Here is a 27,070-nt window from a genome sequence, read left to right on the forward strand (position 1 = left end):
TAGATATATTTAGTTAAACGACATTAATGCAAAAAAGGATCAGATTATATTTATTGTTAGCTTCTAATTTTGGAATGATGGTTAATTGCTTAGTACTTTTCTAACAAAGGAAACTGCATTGAATGAGCATTTTTTATATGAACATGTACCTATCACATAATTATTAAAGAAAAATATGTTACTTTTTTTCTATTCCTTTTTAAAAATTACATGGTTGGAAAAAATGATCTAAAAATGAAATGTCACTAATTATCAATGGGTTTCTTCTATTACCAATATCTATGATGAAGTCTTATACAATCAAAACAGTATGTCACTGTTTTGAGGCAGCTTTCATTAATTTTGTGTTCTCCAGGTATGTTGGATGACAACAAACTCCATCATTTGCCAGCTCTCACAGGTTTTGTATGGCCTTTTCAACTGCATTCATATGCAGTGGAATCAAATATACAGTATATAGAATTAAATGTTTTTGCCATGATAGAAAATATGATGGGTTTACCATTAGCAATGAATGAAGCTAAGAGTATGATTGATAGCTAGGCTGCTCTTGCTTTTTCTTACTAAAGCTTCAGTTGATCAAAGCCACAATGACCAACAGTACGGGCCTATGTAGTGAGGACTTGGGTTATGAAAAATTGAGAGTTGGGAAATTAAAGGAATAAATTGTAAACAGAAAAGATTCAGGAAATAAAAAAAAACAATAGATATAATATTCTGGTTTAATTTAAGAGAAAGAAGAAAATTATATCAAGATCTGAATGGAGATAGTTGAAAGGCAGGCAAGGAGGGAGGGAGGAAGAAATGGAGGAAAGAAAGAAGGTAGAAGAAGGAAAAAAGGATGTATCTGAAGTCTCATTCTGGGAGTTGATGTCCACACATCTTCAAGTTGCTGACATCTACACCTTTAAAAATGCATTTATTCATTAAATTTATATTAAGAAATGTATGTGGAAAAATTCCAGATGTGGTGAACTTTGAATGGATTATAAGTATGAAGTTGTCAATTTTTGGTTTCAATCAAGACAATGTTTCCTTATGACTGTTTCTCCGTTTGCCCACAATTTCCTTATTACTGGCTTCTGGTTTTTCTTTTGTCTTTTTCAGTTTCACCATCATTTCTTAACTTCCTTATGATACAGTTGGTGTGCTTCTGGAGATGTTGCCCTGCTTCATTCCCTGAATTTTTCTCACCAGTTCTTTCTGCACCTAAAGGGAGGCAGAAATAATTCATTTTCTGAATGTAGCACAAGAGGTGCCATGTTTGGAAGTACCCTGGGAAATAGGGAGAACTACAATATGTTTAAATGCAGTCAAATTCTGAAGACCAACTCAAATTTTGAAGAAAAGGCAGAAAAGTACCAATCTATAAGAACAAGATCAAGAAAATGGTTTTGACCAGTACATCTGGAGTAACCCGTGAGGATTTGCCAGAAAATAACAAACTCACATATTAGTGTTTGTCTTTGTCAAGATTTGCCACCTCCGGTGTGTGTGTGCACGCGCATACATGTATACATGGAGGGGATGCATTGAAGAGAATGGATTTTGCTCACATGAATTTAGAAATCTCTGTTCATTATGTATACGTGTTAAAAACTAACAGTTAAATAATACATTAATTTCAGAAATAAGACCATATGATTAATTTAGCCAATTTTCATTTCCTTTCTTCCTTTTAAAATCTTTTTTATGAGGTACCCCCAGGGGTGAAATCCAGCAGATTCTGAAGGTTCTGGAGAGCCAGTAGCGGAAATTTTGAGCAGTTCAGAGAACCGGCAAATACCACCTCTGGCTGGCCCCAGAATGGGGTGGGAATGGAGATTTTGCAGTATCCTTCCCCTGCCACACCCACCAAGCCACACCCACAGAACCGGTAGTAAAAAAATTTGGATTTCACCACTGAGTACCCCCATCTTTTGCAGGGCAGCTTCTACTGTAATTTTTTTTAAAAAAGATTTTTTTAATGCTGTGAATTTAGTCTTTTACAAACTTGGTTTGTTTTTTTTAAAAAAAAATTATAGGCAGAACAGTTGCAGAAATTGCTTCAATGCATACCATAATATTTTTGATTCCATAAATTCCAGGATGAGAGCAACAATAATCAAATACTACTCATGGATTGTTTATTGACAGGGCATAAAAGCTGTAGTCATTTTTTTTTTAAAAATGTTCATTCATAATTCAGGCAAGTTTCCCTCATGGGTGAAAATTATGCAAGTCTGGTCACTACTTTCAAGATCAATTCAGCTTAAATAAGAGTCAGTTACTATAGAATAGGCAAGGAACTTCTAAACATAGTACCCTTTTTAAGGAAGCAGACTTGACCAATGACACAAACACAATTGATGTCATCCTAATTTCAATATCCTAAGACAAATACTGCCCACAGCTTGTTTTAGAACCTAATATTCAAGTGATGCTATAAATGTAAAACTAAGTAATTGATTATTCTGTCTCTTATAATCATGAATTAATCAAATAAAATAATGAAAGGAATTTCTTGACTAGATATATTGCCAAGTGAAAAATAGATTTGTGCATAGTCTATAGTCTATATACATTGTGTCTACATGTTTTAAATTGGATCTACTTTGTACATGCACTTCTTATGTATCCCACAGTGTTTTCAGATAATGTGATTGGAATTGGTTATTTCATTAGCAATATTTTGTTTAGCCATGGAAACTCCATGCATGCTTGTTCCTAGCACAGCATTCAGCCACCATAAATGAGAGCGCTACAATGCTTGGTTTCTTGCTGCATTATGCTGTTGTAAAACAATATAGTTAATTTTCTATCAGATTTATCTCCAGCACAAACTGAATCTTTATCCTACTTTGGACACATTACGCAAACACTAGCTCTCTAGAGAAGTCTATAATGCTGGGAGAGATGGAAAGAAAGAGAAGGGGATGATGAGCAGCAAAGTGGATAGACTCAAATAGAGCAAGGCCATTGTTGTTTAATATCATTTGCTAATTCTGTAACATGTAAGGTTACAAAGAAAAATATAACTGCTATGACTGAAATTAGTTTATTTGTAGTCCACTTTATTACTATAAAATAGTAATTAGTATTATTATGAAGTAATAGTATCTTGGTTGTGTACACACTGGAATAAAGAATCAAAGGATAGTATGCATTTATTAAAGGTTAGAGAAATGTGATGATGAATACATTGGAAAGAATGGATAGTTTAATTTAGAGACAATACATTGCTAGTTATAGAATATGATGATCTTCAGGACTGGTGAGGACCAGTGCTTCCATTAACATAGTTGCAACATCTGTATGGATTGTCAGGCATTAGCCTTACTGGATCCAGCATATGGAAAGGGTACTTGTTGGATCAGAAATACTACCTGATTCCTTATATTCTAATATATAATTCAACTTATAATTTAATATGCTGTAGATCCCTTTAGCCTTATCAAAGTGAAAAACTGTTTGCTGCTGGTGAAGCAGTTTGTGTTGAATCTAGATCTGACATTTCATCTTCAGGAATGTTGCTGAAAGTGAAAGTGAAACCTGCCAAAAGAATAACATTAGTTTAGCAATTTTTCAAGCTACACATTCTCTCTCAACTTTATTTCCTGCCCCGCTCTAAAGTTCTGGTTATCTTACAGCCTATGAAATACTTTCTTTGTTGCTGTCACCTGCCTCTGCAACAGTGCTACCCCCACCCCCACCCCTGATAAATATGGTATTCTGGAAGTCCTTTAAGACCTGGCTCCATGTGTATGGAGTCTTTTTCATTTTTTCAATTGCTATGGCTCCTTTTTAGCTTGGGTAGTTTTATTGTCATGGTTTCAAAATGTTTAATTGTGTATTCTGCTTTGTAAGCTGCCTAAAGTCTGCTGGAGGGGTGATCATAATAACCCCTCATCATTATTATTATTATTATTATTATTATTATTATTATTATTATTATTATTTAATCTTTAGCGAGATTCACAGTCTTTGAGGCTGGTTAATAGCTCAGCAGCTCGAGTCCTAACCAAGGACCTAGGAACTGTTAAGGTATCGTCGGAGGATGTAAGCTGTTCCGAGTAAGGTGGTTTTTTGTAGAGTCAAAATGTTCAAGTCCGGCAAATTTAGAATTTCTAAATAGCGGAGTAGCCCTTTGGGTATTGATCCAAGGGCTCCAATTACAATCGGGACAACACACGATTTCTTTTTCCACAGTCGCTCAACTTCAATTTGCAAATCCCGGTATTTTGTGATTTTTTCTTGCTGCTTATCTTCAATCCGTGCATCACCAGATATTGCAATGTCAATGAACCATACTTTTTTCTTTTCAACTATTGTTATGTCAGGTGTGTTGTGGACCAAGTGCCTGTCAGTCTGAATCCTAAAGTCCCACAAGATCTTGAGTTTCTCATTCTCTAAAACTTTCTCAACCTGACGTTCCCAGTGGTTTTTGCTGTACTCAAATCCAAACTTCTGGCACAATTTCCAGTGAATGATCTTAGCAACACGGTCATGGCATTGTAGGTAGTCAGTTTGTGAAATTTTGCTGTACCCACTGATCAGGTGGTCGACTGTCTCATCTTTCTCATTGCAGAGGCGGCATTTGCTGTTGGTGGTAACATGTTGAATTTTTGCCTTCATGCAGTTTGTGGCTAGGGCTTGTTCTTGAGCTGCCAAAATAAAGCTTTCTGTTTCTTTTTTCAGTACTCCTGATCTTAACCAGTTCCAAGTTAGTTTCTGGTCAGCTTTGCCTTCAATACTTTTCAAGTATTGGCCATGCAGAGCTTTGTGTTTCCAATTTTCAGCTCGCTGCTCAATTACTTCTTTCTTATATTCTGCTTTTGTTTTAGTTGTCTTTAAAAGGCCTCCTTTATTTACTTCCTTAATCATTGGTTCTTCACTTTTCTGGATGTAATCATTCAAGCTGCATTTTTCTTCTTCCACAGTCTGCTTTACTTGTAGGAGTCCTCGACCACCTGCTGCTCTTGGTAAATATAATCGGTCAACATCACTTTTAGGGTGGAAGGCATGATTCATTGTCACAAGCTTCCTTGTTTTTCTGTCCAAATTGTCTAGCTCCATCTGGGTCCAGTCAATTATTCCTGCAGAGTATCTAATCATAGGTATAGCCCAGGTATTTATGGCTTTTATGATGTTTCCTCCACTCAATTTGGACATTAATATCTTACGAATTCGCCAAATGTACTTGGCTGAAGTTAATTCCTTGACTTTATTATGCATTAAGTCAGAGGCTTCTAAAATCCCCAAGTACTTGTAGCCTTCTTCTGATTTTACTGCCTTTATAATTTCTTCATTCTCTAGTTCTATTCCATCCTCTTCTATGATCTTGCCTGCTTTGGTTGCTATTGTTGCACATTTGTCAATTCCAAACTGCATACCAATGTCTTGGCTGAATTCTTTTGTGTTTTCAATTAATAAATTCAGTTCAGCTTTTGTTTTACCAAACAGCTTCAAATCATCCATGTACATCAAGTGCGAGATTTTCAGTCCTTTCTTTGCAAGTTCGTATCCACAGTTCATCTTCTTCAAAATGATTGTCAGTGGTAGCATTGAGAGTATAAAAAGTAGGGGTGAAAGGGAATCGCCCTGGAAAATGCCTCGTTTAATTTCAACTTCACCCAGTTCTTCTTCATTAGCCATAAGTTTCGTTTTCCAGAGGTTCATTGAAGATTCCATGAATTTTTGTATGTTGCTGCTGATGCCTAATATTTCCAGGCATTTCTTGATCCAGCTATGGGGAACTGAATCAAACGCTTTCTTATAGTCTATCCAAGCCATGAACAGGTTGGTTCGTCTTTTCTTTGAGTTCTTTAGGATTAGCTTGTCGATCAGCAATTGATCCTTTGTTCCTCTTGAGTTTTTGCAGCATCCTTTCTGTTCTACAGGAAGCAAGTTATTTCTTTCCAGGTATCCATAGATTTGGTTTGCAATGATACCAGTAAGAAGCTTGTATGTTGTTGGCAAACAGGTGATTGGCCTATAGTTTCCAGGGTCCTTTCCTTTTTCTTTATCTTTTTGGATCAAAAATGTCCTTCCAGTTGTCATCCATTCATCATTTTCAGGTGTTTTTAGGATCTGGTTCATCTGGGTTGCCAATCTTTTGTGCAGACTTGTAAGTGCCTTTAACCAGAAGCCATGCAGCTCATCCGGTCCAGATGCACTCCAGTTCTTCACTTTTCTTGGCTGTCTTTGCACCATTTCTTTTGTTATTTTCACATCTTCCATTTTATGCACTTTAATAGAGTCCTCAACCTGTTTGATCCATTTTGCATTTCTGTTGTGCTTCTTGTTGTTTTCCCACAAATTCTTCCAGAATTTCAGAGCTTTCTCTTTATCAGGCTTTTCATTATTATTATTATAATAAATAAATAATATTATAAATATTATTATTATTATTATTATTATTATTATTATTATTATTATTATTATTATTATTATCAAAGTATATTTATCAACAGCTGAATGAAATTGCATTCCAAAATTCAATGATGTACAAAAGAGATGCATCTTGGCTACCCTTCTAAAAACAAGCAAAGTGGGATCCATTCTGGATTTGGTGGAGGGCTAAATGTTCCACAGATTTGGGGTGGCCATGGAGCAGCAAATCTTGCTTTATATCTGTCTCGTCGAAAGGACAAGAAGCCTCTGCAAACACTTGTTCAGACATGGCATTTAGAAATGTGTGAAGGCCTGTCAATACACTATCACAAATAAGTTTTGCGGAGGAACCATAATAAATATAAGGATTTTACCTTTTTTTAAAAAAGAAACTTATTTCATCAATGTATCATATGGAGAAAAAAAAAATCACTCCCTCTTCCCCATCTCCCCAGCATGGAGTTGCCTCCACTTAACAAGCACTTAAGATGTGTTTTCTATCTCTCAGTGTAGAATATTTTTCTGCAAGAAAATTTGCTTAATCTAGCCCTTAACATCTATGTACTATATATAATACAGTTTTAATTATTGTTCAAGTAATTTATTGTGCCATAGGAGGGCAAATGACATTTAATAGTTGTTCTAAACTTGTTTTTAATGATTAAGCTCAATAAATGGATTAAGGGCATAATGTACCCCACTGGATGTAAAGTAAGATTAAATGGAAAGGGGGATTTTTTTCAGCACTTTGGAGATTTTTTGGGGGAGAGAGATCATTGTAAAGATAAAAGAAAATATCTGCCTATTCAAGAAATGTTTCTATGAACCTGGTTCAGTTTATTGGTTCTCACTGACAATTCCATGCGGCTAAATCAGATTTGCTACCAAGGCAGCAATAAAGGAAAAAAAAAGAAAAAAGAAAAAAGAAAAGAAAAAAAAAAGAAAAGAAAAAAAAATCTTTTACAAAATATTAGTATTGTTAAAGTGGCATTTTAGAAATATTTGTGTTTCCTCAAAGTATACTATATTTATCAAAAAGAAAATCAAAACCTGAGGACATCGTAGAACCCTAACATGTCATATTATTCCTTCTAGCTACTGGTATTCCTTTGAAATGAAATAGGATTCTCTAATGTCAAATTTTGCTCTAGAATCTTTTCTATACAGTATAGGTCAATGATGGCTAACCTTTTTGCCATTGCGTGCCAAAAGTGGGGGGGAGCGCAGGGGGAGGTCACGCACGTGCGTGCCCACCCACAATTAAATGCACCTCACCCCACCCATGCATGCATGCGCGACCCCTCCCCCGAGCTCCTCCTGATTTTGGCACACGATGGCCCGGTGGGCCCAGTAGGTCCGTTTTTCACCCTCCACAGGCTCCAGAGGCTTTCTAGGAGTGAAAACAGCCTTCCCCACCCACCTGGAGGCCCTCTGGAGGCCAGAAACGGCCCGTTTGCCAAGGTCTGAAAATCAGTTGGCCTGCGTGCTCGTGTGCGCTGCAGCTGCATATCGTGCCCACCGATATGGCTCCGCATGCCACCTATGGCACTCGTGCCATAGGTTCGCCATCATGGGTATAGGTTGTACAGCTGGCAACCTTTTATTGCCTGTTCATGCAGACCGACAAATATTGCATGGAAGGCCTCCAAGGTCCCTTTCAACACTGTTATTCTGTTGCTCTGTTGTTCTTAAGATGAATAATCCCTCAACAGATCATGCAATCGTTATACTGTTGTTGCCTTTGCACTGATTGTTCCCAGTGGGGACAAAGATCCTGAGTGGAAAGAAAAAAAAGGTTTTCTATGCTTCCCCCTCCCAGCACCCCACTTCTATTCAGTGACAAGGAGACTATGCTTCTTTGCTTTCCACAATAACAGAAGCCCCCCTTCCTGACCCTTTGTGAAGTAAAGCAGATCGTTTCCTTGTGGATTCTTTGTCAAGGAGGAGTTACTTGCCCCCATGAAACCAAGTGCCTCGCTAAGGTTTATCATGACCAATCTGCACAAGTGTAGTGATTAAAACACAAGTTTCACTTTTGAATAAACATTGTTTAGAACTGACCTCTGAATATCTTCACTAGGGGAGAGCAAAATCTTACAAACGAGTCAGCCCACGCCTGTGATGTTGACAAAGTAAACAGAAAGATTTCCCCCCTTATCTTTCTAATACTAGACTTCAAAAAAGGTGCACTTTTTTTGAACCATACATATTTGATCTATTGGAGGTCAAAATAAATACTTACTAGTAATGTTTACTATTTAAGATGGCTATAGATGTTTGTATTGTGGAAAAGTGATAATAAAGTCTTGAGCATTATGGTAAAGAAAATGTTTTCCCTTTTATAGAAGTATTGAAAATTGTGGACTCATTCGTTGTCATTGTCATGGGAAATACCAGTAGAATGAGAATGTTAAGTAAATGCTTAGTTCCTTTTTAGCCTCGGGGTTAAAATATGATTCCAAGAAAAGAAAGCACAATATTACCCAATTAATTTGTGGAACTCATCTGCTTTTTCAGAGTTTGAATAAGTGGGTATCTTCCTTCTTTGCAAAAGGAGCCGCTGAAGTCATCTAGGTCTAAGGCCCACACCATACCACCACCCAGGTTTTGGTTTTTCAAATACTGGACCTGAATGAAACAGAAAATAGGAATTTAAAGGCTTGAACTCAAATAGAAGTCATGTTGCTCCATAGTTTCAGCTACCATAATTTGTCATGGCTTGAGGGTGGTGCTAGGCCTGGCAACTAGGAACTTGTCTGGGCACCAAATTTTAGGAGATGCAAAAATTGAAAATTATTGCTGAATTATTAGTATAAAATCTGCTAATCCTTTCTTGGTGCTTTAGAACTTTTTCTTTCTACCCTTTTTGAAAACACACCCAAAGTTGGTCAAGCAATAATGAATAGCACATTACTCAGAGGTTGCAAGTCATGAAAAAGAAATTATTATTACCTCTATAGATCTCAGGAAGCTGATAATATTCATGATGCAAGACCAAAGTTTGATAGGAAGACCAAGTTGCATGATATCAGCTAATCAAAGTTATATTCATGTACTAATGGACTCACTTGAGGGTTAAATATAATTGTACAGAATGGTTGCCCTATAATTACAATGAGTGGTGATGTATTTAAAATTATTCACCGTGATTCAGGGTAAATATATTGACAATGTCCCCCCTTCCCCCCAAAATGAAGGAAAATTACCAGGCTCAAAATTGTAAGTGTGAAACATTTGAGTTTCACACTTACAATGTGAAAAAAGAAACAAGAGGATTCCTCTTTACACAGGGAATGCCAGAATATGACTTTGCCTAGAGCACCAAAATGTCTCAAGCCAGCCTTGCTTGTTTATAGGGTTATATGTCTGAGGAAAACATGATTAACCATAGGTTTCCATTTAGTAAAACCAGGACTATTGTAATTTCTACAAAAATGCCTTTCAGTTATAAAGGACCCTAAGTAGTCTATGTTGCTACTATCTTGTGATTTATGAACATAAATGTTGCTGAGCTATGCTAGAAGAATACACAAACATTTAAATTAAAATATATAATCCTTACCTTATTGATAAAACTCCTGACATCATCGTATCCTACCCATTGGTTTCCTTTGAAGGAATATGGAACTTTCTGATTTTCAATCACTTTTGTGGTAGCACCATTTTTAAAGTCACAGATCTGAAACAAAGTATTTATTTGACTTGAGACAGATGTATTTTGGTTTGGCAAACAAGTATAAATAACTCAGGATATTCCAAGAATGCCTCTTTAGTACTTGGCCAAAGTTTTCATTAGAAACTTTTCAGATAAATTGTAGGAGACAAGGAACAACACATGTCTCCCTATTTTCATCCCTTATATCTATTAAGATTAGGTTTGCAATAGAAAAAAAAAAGATATAGTAAGAGAAGAAGGCAACCCCACAATAAGGAAGTTGTAATCTAGGACTTTGTAGGTCTGCCTGAGGAACTAATGGGCTGACTGTAAATTTTTTCAAGGGAGGTAGAGAAAGGGAAAGGGAGAGAGATAGTCTAATCTAAATCAATCATTTGAACTTTATTCACTGACAACACCCAAGATGCTTCATTCTATAGATCTGTTTTGGAAGCAGTGAGTTTATTGATATTTTAAATCCTTTTACCTACATCAATCTGTATATTTGTAAATGTACAATACATTCCTGCATATTTAAAAATATCAATACAGTATCTACCAAAGGGGATCAAACATGAGCATGTGTTGGTCTTCTTGAAATTTATCCTTGTTTGGAGAAGTGAAGGGGAATAACTCCATATATTTTCCTTACCTCATAATAAGCCAAAAATCCTCTCTCTTTTGTGTAAATACCAGCTGTGCCAGGCCCTGAAGTTGGTGCCTTCACTCCATTCTGTGAAGTAGAAAGGGTGAAGGATCGTCCATAGGCAGGAATTCCCAGAATGATCTTTTTAGGTGGCGCTCCCTTGCTCTTCCAGTACTGCACAGCATTGTCCTTTGGTGCAATAAATGAATAAACAAGACCTCAGTCCATTTTGTCTGGTTTTGAGGCTAAATGCCTTCATTATTCAGTTATGTTGCAGTCCTAACATAAATATATTGGTGAAGATACTGTCACATATACCAAGGAAAATGCTTCTATTTTAAGACATTCCGACTGGTAATTTTGCTTCCCAACTGTAGCCTTTCACTTCATACTGAGGAAAAGTTGATTCCCTTCAAATGGGTGAGGAACCTCCTTGCCTTCCATGTTTTCAGCTGCAGTTAAAGTTGTCTTATCAGTATTGCCAACTGTGAAGAAACTGTAGTTCAGAAATATCTGGAAGGCTACAGATAAAATGTTGTATTGATTCCTACTTTAGAGGATCTTATGAATTTATGCAGCAGTTTTGTAAGGAATGCAAGAAAGATAATAGTAAACTAATGAGTTTACTATTGCTACTCAAGCTCTTTGTATGTCATTCACTACTTTACTCATGAAGTATCTGGAATAGGCAAGAAACAAATTGTATTGCTTTAGGAAAAAGGTTAACACATTGATATTGTAATATGCTACTCCATCTACAAATACTTAAGATATATGTAGATACTTTCCTGATCTCTTAAGATGCCGATTAAAGTCAAGAAACCCACCACTCTTGACAGCGCTTAAGTTTATGGCCGATCATCAGAACACCACACAAAAGTAGATGGAAGCGTGGAGTAGCTACGGTATTCCCCCAAGATATCTCTGAGCATATTAATCCTAATAGTATACCTCCAGGATTTAACCTACCCCGACACATATGGGTGACATAGAACAGAATTAGAACGACTCATGGGGTGTGTGCCAACTCCTTGTATAAATGGGGAAAGACACCTTCAGCACAATGTGATTGAGGGGCCCCTCAACAGATTATCCAACTTATAATCTTTATCTTTATCTTTTATTAGATTTATATACCACCCTACTCCCGAAGGACTCAGGGAATCCTATATTTTAAAACAAACATAATATAAAATTTAAAAAAACAGTTAAAAAACATTTTAAATAGATTTGGCCCACTAAGTAAAAAAAACACACCTATTTTTAAGAACAGATTTGAATTAAAATTAAACAATTAAAAAGGGTTAGGACAGCCCTGCTTGCTGGAATAAAAAGGTCTTGAGGGCACGGCGGAAAGTGCGCAAATCCGGGATCCTCCGTATCTCTGGGGGGAGCTCGTTATAATGAGGGAATGCTCTAACAGAAGGTATCCAGGAAATTCTAGGGACTTCCTCTGCATAACAATGACAGCTACTGACTGGATCTCCAAACTCGACATTAAACTTTGAAATGTTATTTCTGTTTACCTTTTAGGTTTTCTTACTGCTTTTTTTTATTGTTTTAATTGTTTTTAACCTGTAAAAATGAAGTGTTTTAATACTGTGTGTGACCAGCCATATGCTAAATAAATAAATACGTAGATACTTGGAAAATAATAAAGATATTTCAAAATTGTATTTCGTCCATATTTTCACTGGATGATGTGAGACAAGGTACAAATAGTTTAACAGATTGATATATATTCTAAGATGGCACAATATTAAAAAACTTTATATTCTGAAATATATTTTTTCCTATCTGACTTTACATATTCATGATTTTTCTTTTTACTAAAATAATCTTTAAAAATAATAGTATATGTTCCTTAATTGCCTACAGAATAATCTAGATATTTTTAATTCTAACAGGTATGATTAATGAATAACATTCAATATTTTATACTCATGCATACAAATGAATCTAGTATAACTTAGCACATTGTAAAAATAATTAGGAAGTTATTTGGCATGACTATATTAGACTCTTTAATGTAGAGACCTTCTTCTCATCCAGAAGCTTGAAAAAAGGGAAGGGGCAGACTGAGTGAATAGTAGGGAGGTGCTGAGTACTTCTTCACAATCATTTTTGAAGTGTGTACAATCCTAGCATCTTCAATGCACTCATTTTAAATATCCACCAGATTAGATTTATACTATGATCTTTCTAATACAGCTTTTCTGCTGCTATGCCTTAATTAGCAGTCATTGATGGTATGTTATTATTATTTATTTTATTATGAAACTTATTTGCCGCCCATCTGGTATCCAACAACTCTGGGTGGCTTACAATATAAAAACATTAAAATCATAAATTATAAAATAGAACAGCAGATAAAATCATTAATACAAGGTGGCAAAGGAGGGAGCCAGACACACAGGGGAGGTGGAGGTGGGATTACTATAGGTTTTAATTAGCCAACCACCTCCAGTATGAAGCTTTCCCATTGGACCCCAAGTCATCTGGCAGAGCCAGATCTTAAGGCTCTTATGAAAAGCCAGGAGGATGGGAACAATCTCACCTCAGGGGGTAGGGTGTTCCAGAGGGCAGGCGCCACAGCAGAGAAGGCTCTTCCCTGGGATCCTGCCAGCTGAAATTTCTTGGCTAACGGGATCACAGTATGCCTCCCCTGCTGGTGCAGGTGGGGCGGGCCAGTCCCCATGACTGCTTTACCAGCATTCATGCCCACTTAGAAATTTACAAACAACCTGGCAAAATCAGTTAGCTTAAGTCTTAAAAAAGAAGTAGAATGATAGTTATTAAGAAAAGCACTTCTCATAGATCTTTTTACTAGTAGTTTTAAGGAGCTAGTAATTGTTGAGAGTCACTGTTTAGAGAACCAAGTTGTAATTTTTCAGGTGCACAACATGAATATATTAAAAGGGAAAGGGTTGAATAAAATATTTTAAACCAGCGTGCTGATTCTCAATCCATTTGTTAAATTGTTTTCTGTATGTAACAAGTGTTAAATGGGTAAATTACTTTTGATCATTTCTCTAAATCTAAATGTAAAGAGTCTCTATGAGATAAAAAAGTATTTATCACATACAGTGTCAGGGAAGAGGGGGCTGACGTGCCCTGTGACTCCATCTGAGGCTCCATGAAAATCATATGACATGAGGTTGATAAAGTCCAGAGATCTATGAGGAAAGTAAGAAAATATACATTGTGTGAATTCCATCTTTAATATCATATAGTAGTCTTCAACGTACAACCACAACTGAACTCAAAATTTTTGTTGTTAAGTGAGACATTTGTTTTGCCCCATTTTACAACTTTTCTTGCCATAGTTGTTAAGTGAATCACTGCTGTTAATAAGTTAGTAATTTGGTTATTAAGTGAATCTGGCTTCCCCATTGACTTTGCTTACCAGAAGGTCCAAAAAGGAGATCACATGACCCTAGGACACAGCAAAGGTCATAAGTATGAACCAGTTGCCAAGCATCTGAATTTTGATCACATGATTATGGGGATGTTGCAAACATCATAACTATGAAAAATGATCATGTCACATTTTTCAGTGCTGTTGTAACTTTGAACAGTCACTAAACGAACTGTAGGACTTCCTGTAATTTGAATGGTTCCACGAAGCATGATGTTTTACAGCTAAGGAATAAGAACTTTTTAACTTGCAATGTTGGAACTAACGGATGAAATTAAGTTAATAATTTTTCCAGCATATCCTCACGCTGAGATCTTGTCCACTTCATAAGCTTTGTCAATAGTCTGCTTCCCAGCGGCAACGGCAGCACTAAGCAAGAGTCTTTTCTTTCCTGTCCTCTGGGCTTCTGCTGTAAATTCGTTCATCATTTCCTAAGATAAGCAGATAACAACATTAGTTTTACTCCTGTCATTTTTAAAAAATAAAATAAAATATAAATTAAAAATATGGGTTACTTAAAAAGATGCAGGTGATTTAATGAGTGGATAGCAGTGGTGGAATTCAATATTTTTTTACTACTGGTTCTGTGGGCATGGCTTGGTGGGCATGGTGTGGCTTGGTGGGTGTGGCTTGGAGAAGGATACTGCAAAATCTCCATTCCCTCCCCACTCCTGGGAAAAGGATATTGCAAAATTTCCATTCCCACCCCGCTCTGGGGCCAGCCAGAGGTGGTATTTGCCAGTTCTCCAAACTACTCAAAATTTCCACTACCAGTTCTCCAGAATCTGTCAGAACCTGCTGGATTTCACCCCTGGTCGATAGTGATACCAATTCAGTCACTTTTGTCTCCAAAGTAACTGCAAATCCAGGATACTTCTTGTTTGAGTTTTATTAAGAAGATTTTTAGGTTTCTATAGTATTATATATCGTTTGAGAGCCAGTTTGGTGCAATGGTTAAGGCATAGGCTAGAAACCAGGAGACTGAGTTTTAGTCCTGTTTTAGGCACAAAGCCAGCTGGGTTACCTTGACCTAATCATTCTCTTTCTCAGTCCTAGGAAGGAGGCAATGGCAAACCACTTCTGAAAACCTTTGTAAAGAAAACTGCAAAGAGTAGTTCAAGGAGAATCACACACAATTGAACAGAAGGAAAAAAATACATATTGCTTCCTTGTTATATTTGTTAATGGGTTTACACTGAACATCTGATGTGTACTATGCCATTGAAGGGTCTTAGCTTTAGATAAAGAAAGGTATCCCTATATTACATTTTGGAATCAAATAACTGGTTGCGTATGCAAGTCTGTTATGAATTAGTTCCAATAATAAAGTAATTATTAAGCAGCATTCATTCTGTACAACTTTTGGGATATTCCCTGATTTAGTTAGTTTTGTTTCACTAACACTGTTGTACATAGAATTTGCTAGTACAAAATAACATTGCAGCAAGAAACTTTTTATTTGCTGTTTGCATTTATCATCAACTCAAAGTTTTGCAGTACCTGAACTAAGAAGGTGAAACGTTGTTTATCCTCTGCAGGGCTGCCTCTGGAACCGGGATATTCCCAATCTAGGTCTAAGCCATCAAAGTCATGTTTTCGGAGGAATGAAACCACAGAAGAAATAAACATCTTGCGGTTGCCAGCAGTATCTACCATTGCAGAGAATCTACCAAAGAAGTTGCATATAAGCACATCAAACAAACAAACAAGATACCAATTTGCTTTCTCATGTACATATATTATATGTGTGTTCCCATCCACAATATCAGTACCCAAACTACAGAACATGGAGGGTTCTATCTTAGTCTTTTGACTTGAAAAGACACTTAGTTCCAAATAATGTATTTCCAATCAAATCTTCCTTCAGCTTGACTATTTTTTAAAATTGTAGTTCCAAATAATATTTGATGTTTTGAAGGTTTTGAAACAGGAATGTTATATTACATGATTAACTATGTACAGTAGCCAGTTTAATGCACATTTGCCATCTTTTCTTATTAGAATTACGTATTTTTTAATCTTGTGCAGTCATTGCTACTATCAGCAATATTATAGGAAATACCAGTGTACAACAATAAAAATAATTGCAAAGTAGGACCCTCAAAGAGGACCCTAGCCAGAGCATCCCAAGAATTAATCCAGTGTTTTGGCACTTGCCACCTAGGCTTGTTCATCATAGCATATTGAATACAGTCCCCTCCATAGATATCTCTGAGGTTCTTACTTTGCACTACCAAAAGTCCATCCACCAACAGCTAAAAGTGTATTCAGTCCTGGATTCCTAAATGAGAAAAAAAAATGGTTAGTAGAATTCACTTTCTTTTCTTAACTAGTTGATCTTGCATTCTGTATGTGGTTTTCATGCTTAGAAAAGTCAATTGGGCCTGATTCAGGTTGGTGCTTTACGATGTATGCAAAATAGACTTTTTGCAGTTTTTCCCAGCTGCATCAGTGTATACAAAAGGAATTAAAAACTATTTTTTTTCTAATGCAATCCTCAGGGTTGGAATCATTTCTACTTCAACTTCCATAAAGCTCCCTGTGTAAAATTTATATATACTTCCTTCTACTATCATATAATGCAAAATTCCAGTTCCAGGAATTTCTAGAAAGACCTCTTATCCCACCTCACCCCAACTTGCTCCATACGTTTTTTTGTGGTTATTGAAATCCTTGTAGAGTTGTTCATCATTCCACTCTGCCGTTGTGATCTTATTGTCTTTCATTCCCGCAAATGCATAAATGAGATGAGTGCAAAGTTTGGGATCAATGTCTTTAGGCAAGAATTTCCCTCTATCTTGCCTGTACTGAGACCAGTTGGTGAAATAGCAAACAAGCTTGAAAGCAGAACCTGTCGAAATGAGATTGTATATGAAAGGCATTTTGGTCTGTTCAGTTAATCACTCCTCCCAAGAAAATAAGATATTTCTGTTGCTTTATCTGTTTAATGACTTATTCCCAAGCTAGCAAAATCCAGATATAATGAATTGCAGTTCCCTAAAATCCCAACCATAACGGTCAATTGTAAGAAAAATAGTCTAATCTATCTGGAAGAAATCAAATTAAGAAATGTTGATTTTATTATCCTTATCAGTGACCAAAATTAAGTACTTATTTAAAACAGGATAAAAATAAATATAATAGAACATTAAAAGTACCCCAACCTTCCTAAAATAAACAACTAATTTGCTAGCCTATTAAAACTATTTAGCAAATTACTAAAATACTTAAATTTTAATGCAGTAGTGACTAGTACATTATTTTAGGTTACTTAAAGGATAATTGGCAAAATACCCTGTTTCCCCCAAAATAAGACATCCCCTGATAATAAGCCCAATTGGGCTTTTGAGAGCATGGCAATAAGGTCAAGCGCTTATTTCAGGGTTCAAAAAAATATAAGACAGGGTCTTATTTTCAGGGAATAGAATAGAATAACAGAGTTGGAAGGGACCTTGGAGGTCTTCTAGTCCAACCCCCTGCCCAGGCAGGAAACCCTACACAACTTTAGACAAATGGTTATCCAACATCTTCTTAAAAATTTCCAGTGTTGGGGCATTCACAACTTCTGCAGTTGTGCAAGTTGTTCCACTTATTAATTGTTCTAACAATTAATAAACATGGTAGGTGTTCTGTTCCCCAGGCATCTGGCTCCACTGGGAACAGGCAGATAAACTCTAGCAAACAGGTTTTCATACATATCATTTATTTGGGTATCCTCAAAACATAAACTTACTACAATGATGGGTTACTCCCGGTTCGCACCAGTTCTATAGAACCAGTAGTAAAACAGCGTGAGGCTCCGCCCACTGACCCTGACGTCATCAAAATGCTTCTGCATATGCAAACCGGTAGTAAAGGTAAGTAGAACCCACCCCTGACTGACTATCATGGTGAGTCAAGGTGAGGTTCATCCTTATATTTTATAATCTGTCCCATTTTCTAGTGTAAAATGACGGTAGATCTGTCCCCCTGTTGAGAAAGCATTCTCCCTGGCAATTCATAATGGCTGGCCTTTGTTCTACACCCCAGGCAGAGAGCCTCAGTGGTCAATCAGACACACAGATGTGGTCAAATGTCATGGACTACATTTCCCACAATGCAATCTCTTAAGGAGACAGCTCTTAATTCTTAGGTAACTAATTCACTATAATTCACCATCTGAACAGCACAGTAGGTATAAATGAATTTATCTGTTTCTCACTATCTGTTATTTAAACTGTAAAAATATAAAATCACAATTTAAAAATTATACTCAAAAACTGTATAAGGTTCTAAACATAGTGAATTGTAATGGGAATGAAACAGAATATGGCCACTTCCTGGAATTCCTTTCTGAAGTGTCCAATAGAAGGGGAAGAATAAAATCATCTGTTTCATTGTGACTACTTCTTAAAAGAGGCATGGTTAAATTTTTAAACCAATCTGAATAAAAAAAGACAACACAAGAGACACTGGGGGAATCATTCACTGGCATTGGGTGCATCATCATCAGGGTCCTATTTACTTGTTCTGTTATTTACTTTTTAACATTATTTCTTGTATAAAAACATTTTGGTGTATTGATTGAATAACAATATCATTAAATAGCGGTATAATATAAAGCCGTGAAAACACTTATATATTTTAAGATTATTTATCCAAAGCATTTATTAAAATGCACACATGCATGTACATATAATATTCATAAAAAAGATTTGGACAAGAAAATATGAATATTTAGGAAATGTCTAAAATATATCAAGGTTGGCTACCATGAGGGTGCTAATATGGAGAAACATAAATGGCACAAATAGCAGAACTTCCAATACTGTAAATACCTTTCTAATGAAGTTGAACTTTGCAAAATTCTTTGTTCAGAATATGTTCCTGAAGACAGAGTTCTACCTATCAGAATGTGTTCTTCTCTGTTGCTTATTATTATTTTTCTGATTCCAGAAACGGTTTCTATTGGGTCCTCTACTTATTTACCTTTCTTCTTTCTACACCCACTTCTAGGTTTGAGGGAATAATGTGTCACGTTTATTTAATATTTTTACTTATCATATTTATGTCTCACAAAAGTGACTCTATCTGGCATAAACAATTACTTGTCACTTGTTGTCCTGCTTATAGTTGGTGAATGTCTAAATCTAACTTCTCGTGCTGCTTGAGCTCATGAAAAGCATCACCAACCTTCATGCTCTTTCCATTGTTGATTCCTTTATGGAATATTTTATTAGAGCCCAATAAATTGAGTTTTAATCTTTCCTGTTTTCTCATGATTCATTAGGAAATAAGATGGTACTATATGATTACTTACTGCAGTGAAGAACCAGCAAGACAGCTAAACCTAGATTAAAAAGAAAATAGAAAACAAATTAGCTAAGTAATATAGGCTCTTTGGATCTAAGATTATGATGTATAATATGATTCATATTTACTATCAATGCTTTTTTATATTTTACTTTGAATGCGCCAGAAAACTGCTTGTATCTCCTTTGGTGGAGTACCAAAGGCAACTATATGTTGGCTCTGCAAGGTAATCTGTAGACTAAAGAACTTAGTTCTTTAAGAATATTGTGAGTATATTTGATGAAAATTGTGGCATCCTGGTCAAGATGTGTAAAAACTGAACTATACTTACATTACATTAGTAGTGCATGGTACAAGTGCTGGTAATCATTGTCTCTCTCTCTCTCCCCCCCTCCATCCCTCCTCCTCTCCCTCTCTCTCACACACACACAAATAATGAAGTTAGAGAGCATGAATAGTGAAGTTAGAGTACACTTTTTATACAATGAAAAATAATAAGAACAAAAACTAAACTCATAGAAAGTATTGGTTTGTTAAACATGCGTAGGAAGGTAGAATTCTAACTGAAAGAGTACATCAAGCACCAATAACTAAAACTTATGAAGTGCAGTGTGCTTTTCTATCAAGTAGGGGGTGTACAAACTTAATGTTTTCCTCTTCAGCAGGTTGCTGAGAAATGTATGAAATCAAACAGGAAACTTTACCATGCATTATTAATACAGTGAATGCATAAAAATGAAATTGAAAGCTGTTTGGTTGCTGAATGCAACAAATGTAAGTAAAGCATGTAAGAAAGTAAATGGAATGCTTAGTGACTGCTTCAACAATGAAAAAAGTAGAAAGAGAAGGATATATGATGTCTTTTGAGTTCTTTAATATATTTATGTCTGAGGAATCATTGGAGGAATGTTAGAAGTGCGTTAGCCTGGGATCGAAATATATGTCTTCTTTTATATGCAGACAATCCTGTGATTGCAAACCTGCATGATTTGTGGCAGATGTCAGATAACTACTTTATTTAAGGCAATGAGGCATAAGAATCTGAAATGAAATATACTGATGACCCAAGCTCACAGGAAAAATCGTTTAATTTTTGCAATCTATTCATGTCCACATTTTAGAGCAAGTAAATGAATTGGTGTGTCATGGTGAAATCTGACGTGCAACTGCTAGTTCGGTTACTGTAGTGTAGTAAGTAATATGTGGTCTCTCTCTCTCTCTCTCTCTCTCTCTCTCTCTCTTTTAATATTTGAAGAACTCATTTTTATTAATAGTTTAATATTCAACTAACAACTTTTCTCGACATTTAAAGTTTATTGTCACAAGTTGTTTACTTTTTTTAAAAAAATATTTTTATTGTTATTTTTTTCTTTTCCGAAACACTAATACATAAACAACAATACAACAATACAACAATACAATAATGACAGTGTCATTATTATAGACGTTGGATTAACAGTTCCTATGAAAACTACATTATATACATATAAATACATCTTCAACTTCCTTATACATATTACCTATTTTTATTTCTGTTCTCTATCCACCCATATCATTTTTCCCACACCACATAATATTCTGAGTTATCTTTCTCTTTTGTGGTCTCTTATATGGAATGTTTGAGGAAAGTAATGAAAATGGCTGTGTATACAAAATGGTACTTCTTGTATAGCTAGTGAGAGTTGAGTATGTCAGGAGAGAAATTATTGGAAGTTGAGTAGGTCAAGAAAAATATAAAAGTTGGATACAGAAGAAATGGTTTACTTTCAAAAGGGTACATTCTTAGCCTCTGCAGGTCACTTCTGATCCTCTAATAATCTATTTTTCTGATCCAGAATCTCCCATATAAAGGGATTTCTGGGAAAGAAATGGTTAACTGAAGGTGGCTCCACTTTTAGGTAACCACAACAAAATGAAGAGCCTGCCAAGTAGACTAGCTCTTTGTAATCTGTCTCTGGACAAGGAGAGGACTTGAGATCACTCACAAGTGCTCCTGGCAGTTGCTTCTTGTGATGAGACCTCAAGATAGCAGTCTCCAGAAGGCTTAGGCTCTGGGAGATGAGGGAATAAACATCTTGCTGAAGGTGTTGTCAGTGCCTTCAAAAGGTTAATGTATTCTCATACTCCCTTTTCAAATCAGTTTCAAAAATTGCTTGTTAATTGCCTTTCAGCTGTTAGAAACATATCGATAAGGTTTACAGCACTATGTGAGTTTACTTAATCCTTGGCAAAAGCTGTTTTAAATACAAGTTTAAAACCTTTTAAAAAGTATATTTTAGAATAAACAATAAAAGGATATTAGAATTTGGCTTTTGGAAAGTTATGAACAGACTAAGGATCTAAATAGATTGGAAATAATACTTTGAAATTAATTATAAAAATCTTTCCCATGGGAAAATGCTTTCATTTTTGAATTTTTATTATTAATTTAAATTCAAGGTCACTCTTTTTAAAGAATCATCTCTTTTTTTAAAAAAATGATAAGATTAGACTTTGAAGGTTAAACACTAGAGGAAACCAAAAGAAAGTAAAGATTGCAATTACAGAACACTTAAATTTGACTTACTAATGTAAAACAAAGCAAATATTTTAAACATCGGACATATTTGTCTATGGAGATTCTCAGTCATCCATGTCATAGTTGTCCCAAAGGTGCTTTTTCAAGAGGCGACTGAACTTTCTGGTTTTTCTTTGAAGATGTTTTGCTTCTCATCTTCAGAGCTGAAGAAGCTTCTTGGATGAGAAGTGAAATGTCTTCAAAGAAAAACCAGAAAATACAGTTGCCTCTTGAAAAAGCACCTTTGGGATTGGTCACATTGAAGGATATTTTTGAAACAAGGACCCAGATGTTAATTTTAAGAGTGTCTGCCTCTATAGATAAACTGGCTTCGAAATGTTATAAAAGAGGAACAAGTTTTACTTGACAAAATTCATACTGATCTGAAAGTGTATTTTAAAATGACAGGCTACAGGAATGATATAGGGGGGAAAATGCTACACTGGACATAGAAAAGAAACCAGCTGATGTCTTAATAATTAAAAGGTATATATAAATAACAAATTAAGAGAGTGGCCTGGATAATTTTCCTATACTGAATTTACAAAAAAGACTGGTTAAAGAAGTTTGTAAAAAGGGACAAAGAAAAATAAATTTTAAAAAATCAAGTTCTAAGATATTCTTTCAAAAGACTAAAGATTAAGATTGCTAAAAGTAAAAGGAATGAATATAAAGTTGGTTGGTTTGATCAAGGTTAAAATAGGTATGTTGTTACATCTAGTAAATCTTAACTGACTGTTGGTGATCAGTACTTAACAACAAGGATTTAAGGATTTGTTTATAGGTAAGATATAGAAAAAAGAGATCATTTGTTGCATTTTAAGAGAAGGTGATAAGTTACTAAAATTGTTTATATATTTATTTATACTTTATAATTGTTTACGCATCCCATCATGTTGGGATGAAGGGAGAAGACATTTCTTTATATGCTTCTTTTTTTTACTATATTTTTACTTTTCTATTCTTTTTTAGTTTGCGTTAGCATTTATCTTTTTAATTGAAACTTTAAATACAGATATCTCCCCCACACAATAATGGCAGTAATCAATCCTCATCACAGCTACTGAAAACCTAAACTCCTTGATGCTATCCCTGCAAACCTGAATGAGAACCTGATTATCAATCCAGATAGAGTAAAGAAGATCAAAGAAGCAAGAACTACATAGATTTTACTTGAATTCTAGTCTGGGATAAATACAAAATTCTGAAAACTGTTACAGGAATTTCTCAGCCTTTTTCACAGTGAGCTAATTAAAACAGAGTGTCTTTGAATGCTTTTCCCCAAATTCCTGTCCACCTGAGCTAAGTTGCTGTTGGCAAAATAAACTGTCAAGTGACTCACCCGCTATCTCTTTATTCTCTTCTATTCCTTTCCCAGTTTCCCTACAATCTCTCATATTGGTGTATAGACCTCCCAAAGTGCTCTTATTGTACCAAAGATCCTATAGTAGAATCCTATGGCTCCTGCACCAGGAAGGAGAAGAAGTAGCACAAAAAGCTTTTTGCCCATATTTTTATAATCTATGGAACCTTGGATGCTTCATCATTAGAACTTTGCAAGACAGAGTTGTGCAGATTGGCCTGCCTAGAAGAAATCAGACAAGCTATGCTACTACCATTGCTAATGGTAAACCTCAGCCTAGAAATATATTGGGAGAATTTTTCTCCTTGAAAATTGCACTGAAATAACCCTACAAGTTACAACACAAATAAGAGAAAGACTTTGAAAAGGCCATTTGTAAAGCTCAACTTCAGTTCCCTATTAAAGATACTGAGATACTGAAGTCGTGTATTTCCTGTGCATCTTGTCACTATACTTTTTCCACTATTCCATTGATAGAAACAGATTTGAAAGCACAAACCTGTTAAAATGTGGCCTTTATGATAGAAATACCTATTTAGAGTAAATTAATATATCTTTCTGAATTTTATATAGAAAAAGCGTTCTGCATAGTTGCACAGAAGCATAAATAAGTTAATAAATAAGTTAACACAGCATCAACATCCAACATACAAACATGTTATTGAATCTAAGATTACCAGTCCAAATAATAGCTCGACCCATTCTGAAAGGAAATGATGTCCAGTCCTCTGTTTGCAAAGAAGTAGATTTTTGTGTTTACCTATGTGCTATATATATACCAGCTTAACACCAACAGAGTACTATGCTGCAACAGCATTTCCTGGATGGCCTCTTGTCATTAACATTGCAACAAAATGACAATCACAATGAGAAAGCAATTTCATGACAGGCATTAGTATTGCTCTGGATACATAACAGTTTTAGTGCTAAAAAAGCAAAGATCAAGGCACTTAAGAATGAACATTCCTGATTCTCAGAAAATACAGGAAAATTGAGCAAAAATAGAAATCTGGGACAAATGCAAAAGCTGTAATCAATTTCTGTTCTTACTAGAAATGTACCGTATATCTTAAACAGCTCTAAAGACCTTTTAAAGGTCAGTTTGTTGGCGTTGCTGTTGACCGAACTGAAAACATTTTTAAAAACGTTTTTGAATTATTTTGCTATCATCTGACAGATTTCTATGAGCTACTTGTCATAGCCAAATAATAAAAATTTTGACATAGTGAATTCAGGGCTTATGTATGTACAGTATATATGTGCATATGGAGGTATAATACACACAGAGACAGTCTATTAATATTGATCAATTCTTGTGATCTGCAAGTACCAGATAATCAATACTGATGGTTTTTTTTTCTTTTTTTTTCTTTTTTGGGTTATCATTAGGCTGAAAAACATAACCCTCATGTAGAAGTCTCAAAACATGGGCTTTTCCTCACTGCTGAGTTAAAGAGCTCAAATCAGAAAACTATAGTATCATTAATTGGTTGTTCTCAACTAGTCTCTGTTCTGCTTCTAAAGCTTCTGTTTTGCACCCTTGCCAGATGGAGGAATTCCAATGCAGTATGTGAAAGAGCTATTAAACCAAGTTGTCAGTTAAATCCTCCAGTGTTGCTACACTGCTCCTTTCTCCTTGTTGCTTCTGATAATAAACTACCTGCCAAACACAACACTGATATGATTGGTGGCGGGTTCTAACAGATGCTTGGGCTCTGTGGATCTGTTAAACCCATTTGTTAAAAGCAGGTACTGGTCCCTAGGCAAGCAACACAGGTGAGGCTTGCCTAGTAAACAGGAAAATGCTGCTGCTTTATTAGGTAGCCCTCCCTCTCATTACAGATAAGCTTCTGAGGTTGAAGCTGATCCACAGGGTGATGAAGGTTGCCCAATAAAATAGGACTTTCTTTCCCTGCTTCTCTGTACAGTGTTTCCCAACTTCAAATGATTTGTAAGACAGTGTAGGTGCCTGGTAAATTAGAAAATCCATTTCCTACCTATCTTCTGCAGTCACGACATAAGCCTAAGATTGAAAATCAGGCTTGTCAGATGTTATATCTTTTCTATCCTGCTGTATGGAGTGGAGAGTTGATCTCTGACAGAAAGCCACTTGAAGAGACTAAAAGCATTTGAAATGTGGATTTACCGGTGGTTGTTATGTATAAGCTGGATTGACAAAATCAGAAATGAGGAGGTGATAAGCCGCCTGGGAAAGCCAAGGGAAATCATCAAAACCATTAAAAAGTGAAAGTTAGAATATTTCGGACATGTGATGCGACACCCGAAAAAATACGGCATACTTCACTTAGTCCTCCAGGGAAAGATTGAAGGCAAACGAGGTCCAGGCAGAAGAAGAACGTCATGGCGTCAAAATCTAAGGGACTGGTTTGGACAAAACCAGGATCGCTAACATGATCGCCAATGTCCCATGACAGATATGACACAAGAAGATTTCCTATCATGAGAATCAGATGTAGTTTATAGATAATCCACAGAGTGGCAAAAGCTAGCTGGAAAAGGAGGAAGGTCTCTTTTTTTCTCACTGAACAGCCCTTCCCCCATCCTACAGATGGTATACAAGGTGGCATTCTGCTATCCAGAATGGCACTGGTAAAGAGTTCTCAGAATCAAAACAGGGCAGTGTTTATGCTCATGCCAGTATAAAGAGACATTAGATGCTGATCTCACTTGCCTCCCTGCAAGTTCCTTGACTTTAAAAAAGGTAAAAGTTTTTCACTGTCCATTCGTGACCGATTCTGGGAGGTGGTACTCATCTCCATTTCCTAGTCGAGGGAGCCAGTACATGTGACCAACATGACTATACCCTGAGGGGCATGGAATGCCGTTTACCTTCCCAGTGATATCTATTTATCTACTTGCATTTGCATACTTTCAAACTGTTAAGCTGACTTTAATACCATTCAAATAGTTGGAAGAGCACTCCAGACTATATACCTACGACAAAACTACAGTGCTGTGTTGCTTACATACAATGGACAACACAACTTCGTTAAAGAACAGCTCAGCTAACAGCTTAATAGATAGCTAACAGCTTAATATCTCATTATGATATGAGAGCAATTTATGAAGACATTTTTTGGGGGGGAAAGAATTGCCGGCACATGTTTCTGTAACAATTAAACACAAGTGAAGAAAGGCCTACTTATAAATATAAGGAAAGAGATGAATTATGAGACAATGCTAACGTTGTTTAAAGATTATCTGGTCTGCACAGTGTTGCATATAACACTGTATGCAACATTGTTTTGCATATAGATACCATACCAAAGATCACAGGCATTGATATGGAAGAGAGCAATTTTATGCCAGGAAGTGTGAATGTACACTGTGGTGATTGTTTGCATCCACAAAGAAACATAAGCTTCCTTGTTAGCATCCCATCATCCCACTATCTTAGATCTAAACCAAAGGTGAGTTTCAGCAGGTTCTGACCAGTTCTGGAGAACCGGTAATGGAAATTTTGAGTAGTTCGGAGAACTGGTAGTAAAAATTCTGACTGATCCCGCCCTCATCTATTCTCTGCCTCCCAAGTCCCAGCTGATCAGGAGGAAATGGGGATTTTGCAGTAACCTTCCCCTGGAGTGGGGTGGAAATGGAGATTTTACAGTATCTTTCCCCTGCCATGCCCACCAAGCCATACCCACCAAGCCATGCCATGCCATGCCTACCAAACCACACCCACAGAACCGGTAGTAAAAATTTTTGAAACCCACCACTGATCTAAACTTTATACTTTGTAGTGCTCT

At 36.0% G+C, this 27,070-nt stretch overlaps 1 protein-coding gene across 1 annotated transcript; it reads right to left on the reverse strand.

Annotated features, from left to right (window-relative positions):
* Positions 1–3,169: 3,169 nt before the first annotated feature.
* LOC139314196 (chitotriosidase-1-like) lies at positions 3,170–24,021 on the reverse strand. Its single transcript, XM_070939752.1, has 11 exons — positions 23,981–24,021; positions 19,391–19,420; positions 16,741–16,942; positions 16,316–16,372; positions 15,592–15,757; positions 14,398–14,522; positions 13,759–13,849; positions 10,680–10,862; positions 9,935–10,051; positions 8,856–9,000; positions 3,170–3,531 (listed from the first exon to the last, which is right to left on the reverse strand). The coding sequence occupies exons 1-10, from the start codon at positions 24,003–24,005 to the stop codon at positions 8,860–8,862; spliced, it is 1,137 nt and encodes a 378-aa protein (XP_070795853.1). The 5' UTR covers positions 24,006–24,021; the 3' UTR covers positions 3,170–3,531; positions 8,856–8,859.
* Positions 24,022–27,070: the final 3,049 nt, after the last annotated feature.

This window comes from Pituophis catenifer, unplaced genomic scaffold (genome assembly GCF_029215685.1).
Source record: "Pituophis catenifer annectens isolate HBS135680 unplaced genomic scaffold, rPitCat1.0.hap2 SCAF_3, whole genome shotgun sequence".
NCBI classification, from domain to species: Eukaryota; Metazoa; Chordata; class Lepidosauria; order Squamata; family Colubridae; genus Pituophis; species Pituophis catenifer.

What these genes read in the sequence shown, in the direction of transcription:
- LOC139314196 (XM_070939752.1), bottom strand. Translation starts at nt 24,005, where the DNA reads ATGGGTCGAGCTATTATTTGGACTG. An exon ending in GTTTCACCTTCTTAGTTCAG is followed by an intron (nt 14,523 to 15,591) that starts GTACTGCAAAAC and finishes TGCTTATCTTAG; the next exon opens with GAAATGATGAACGAATTTAC. An exon ending in TCAGGAGTTTTATCAATAAG is followed by an intron (nt 9,001 to 9,934) that starts GTAAGGATTATA and finishes TGTTTCATTCAG; the next exon opens with GTCCAGTATTTGAAAAACCA.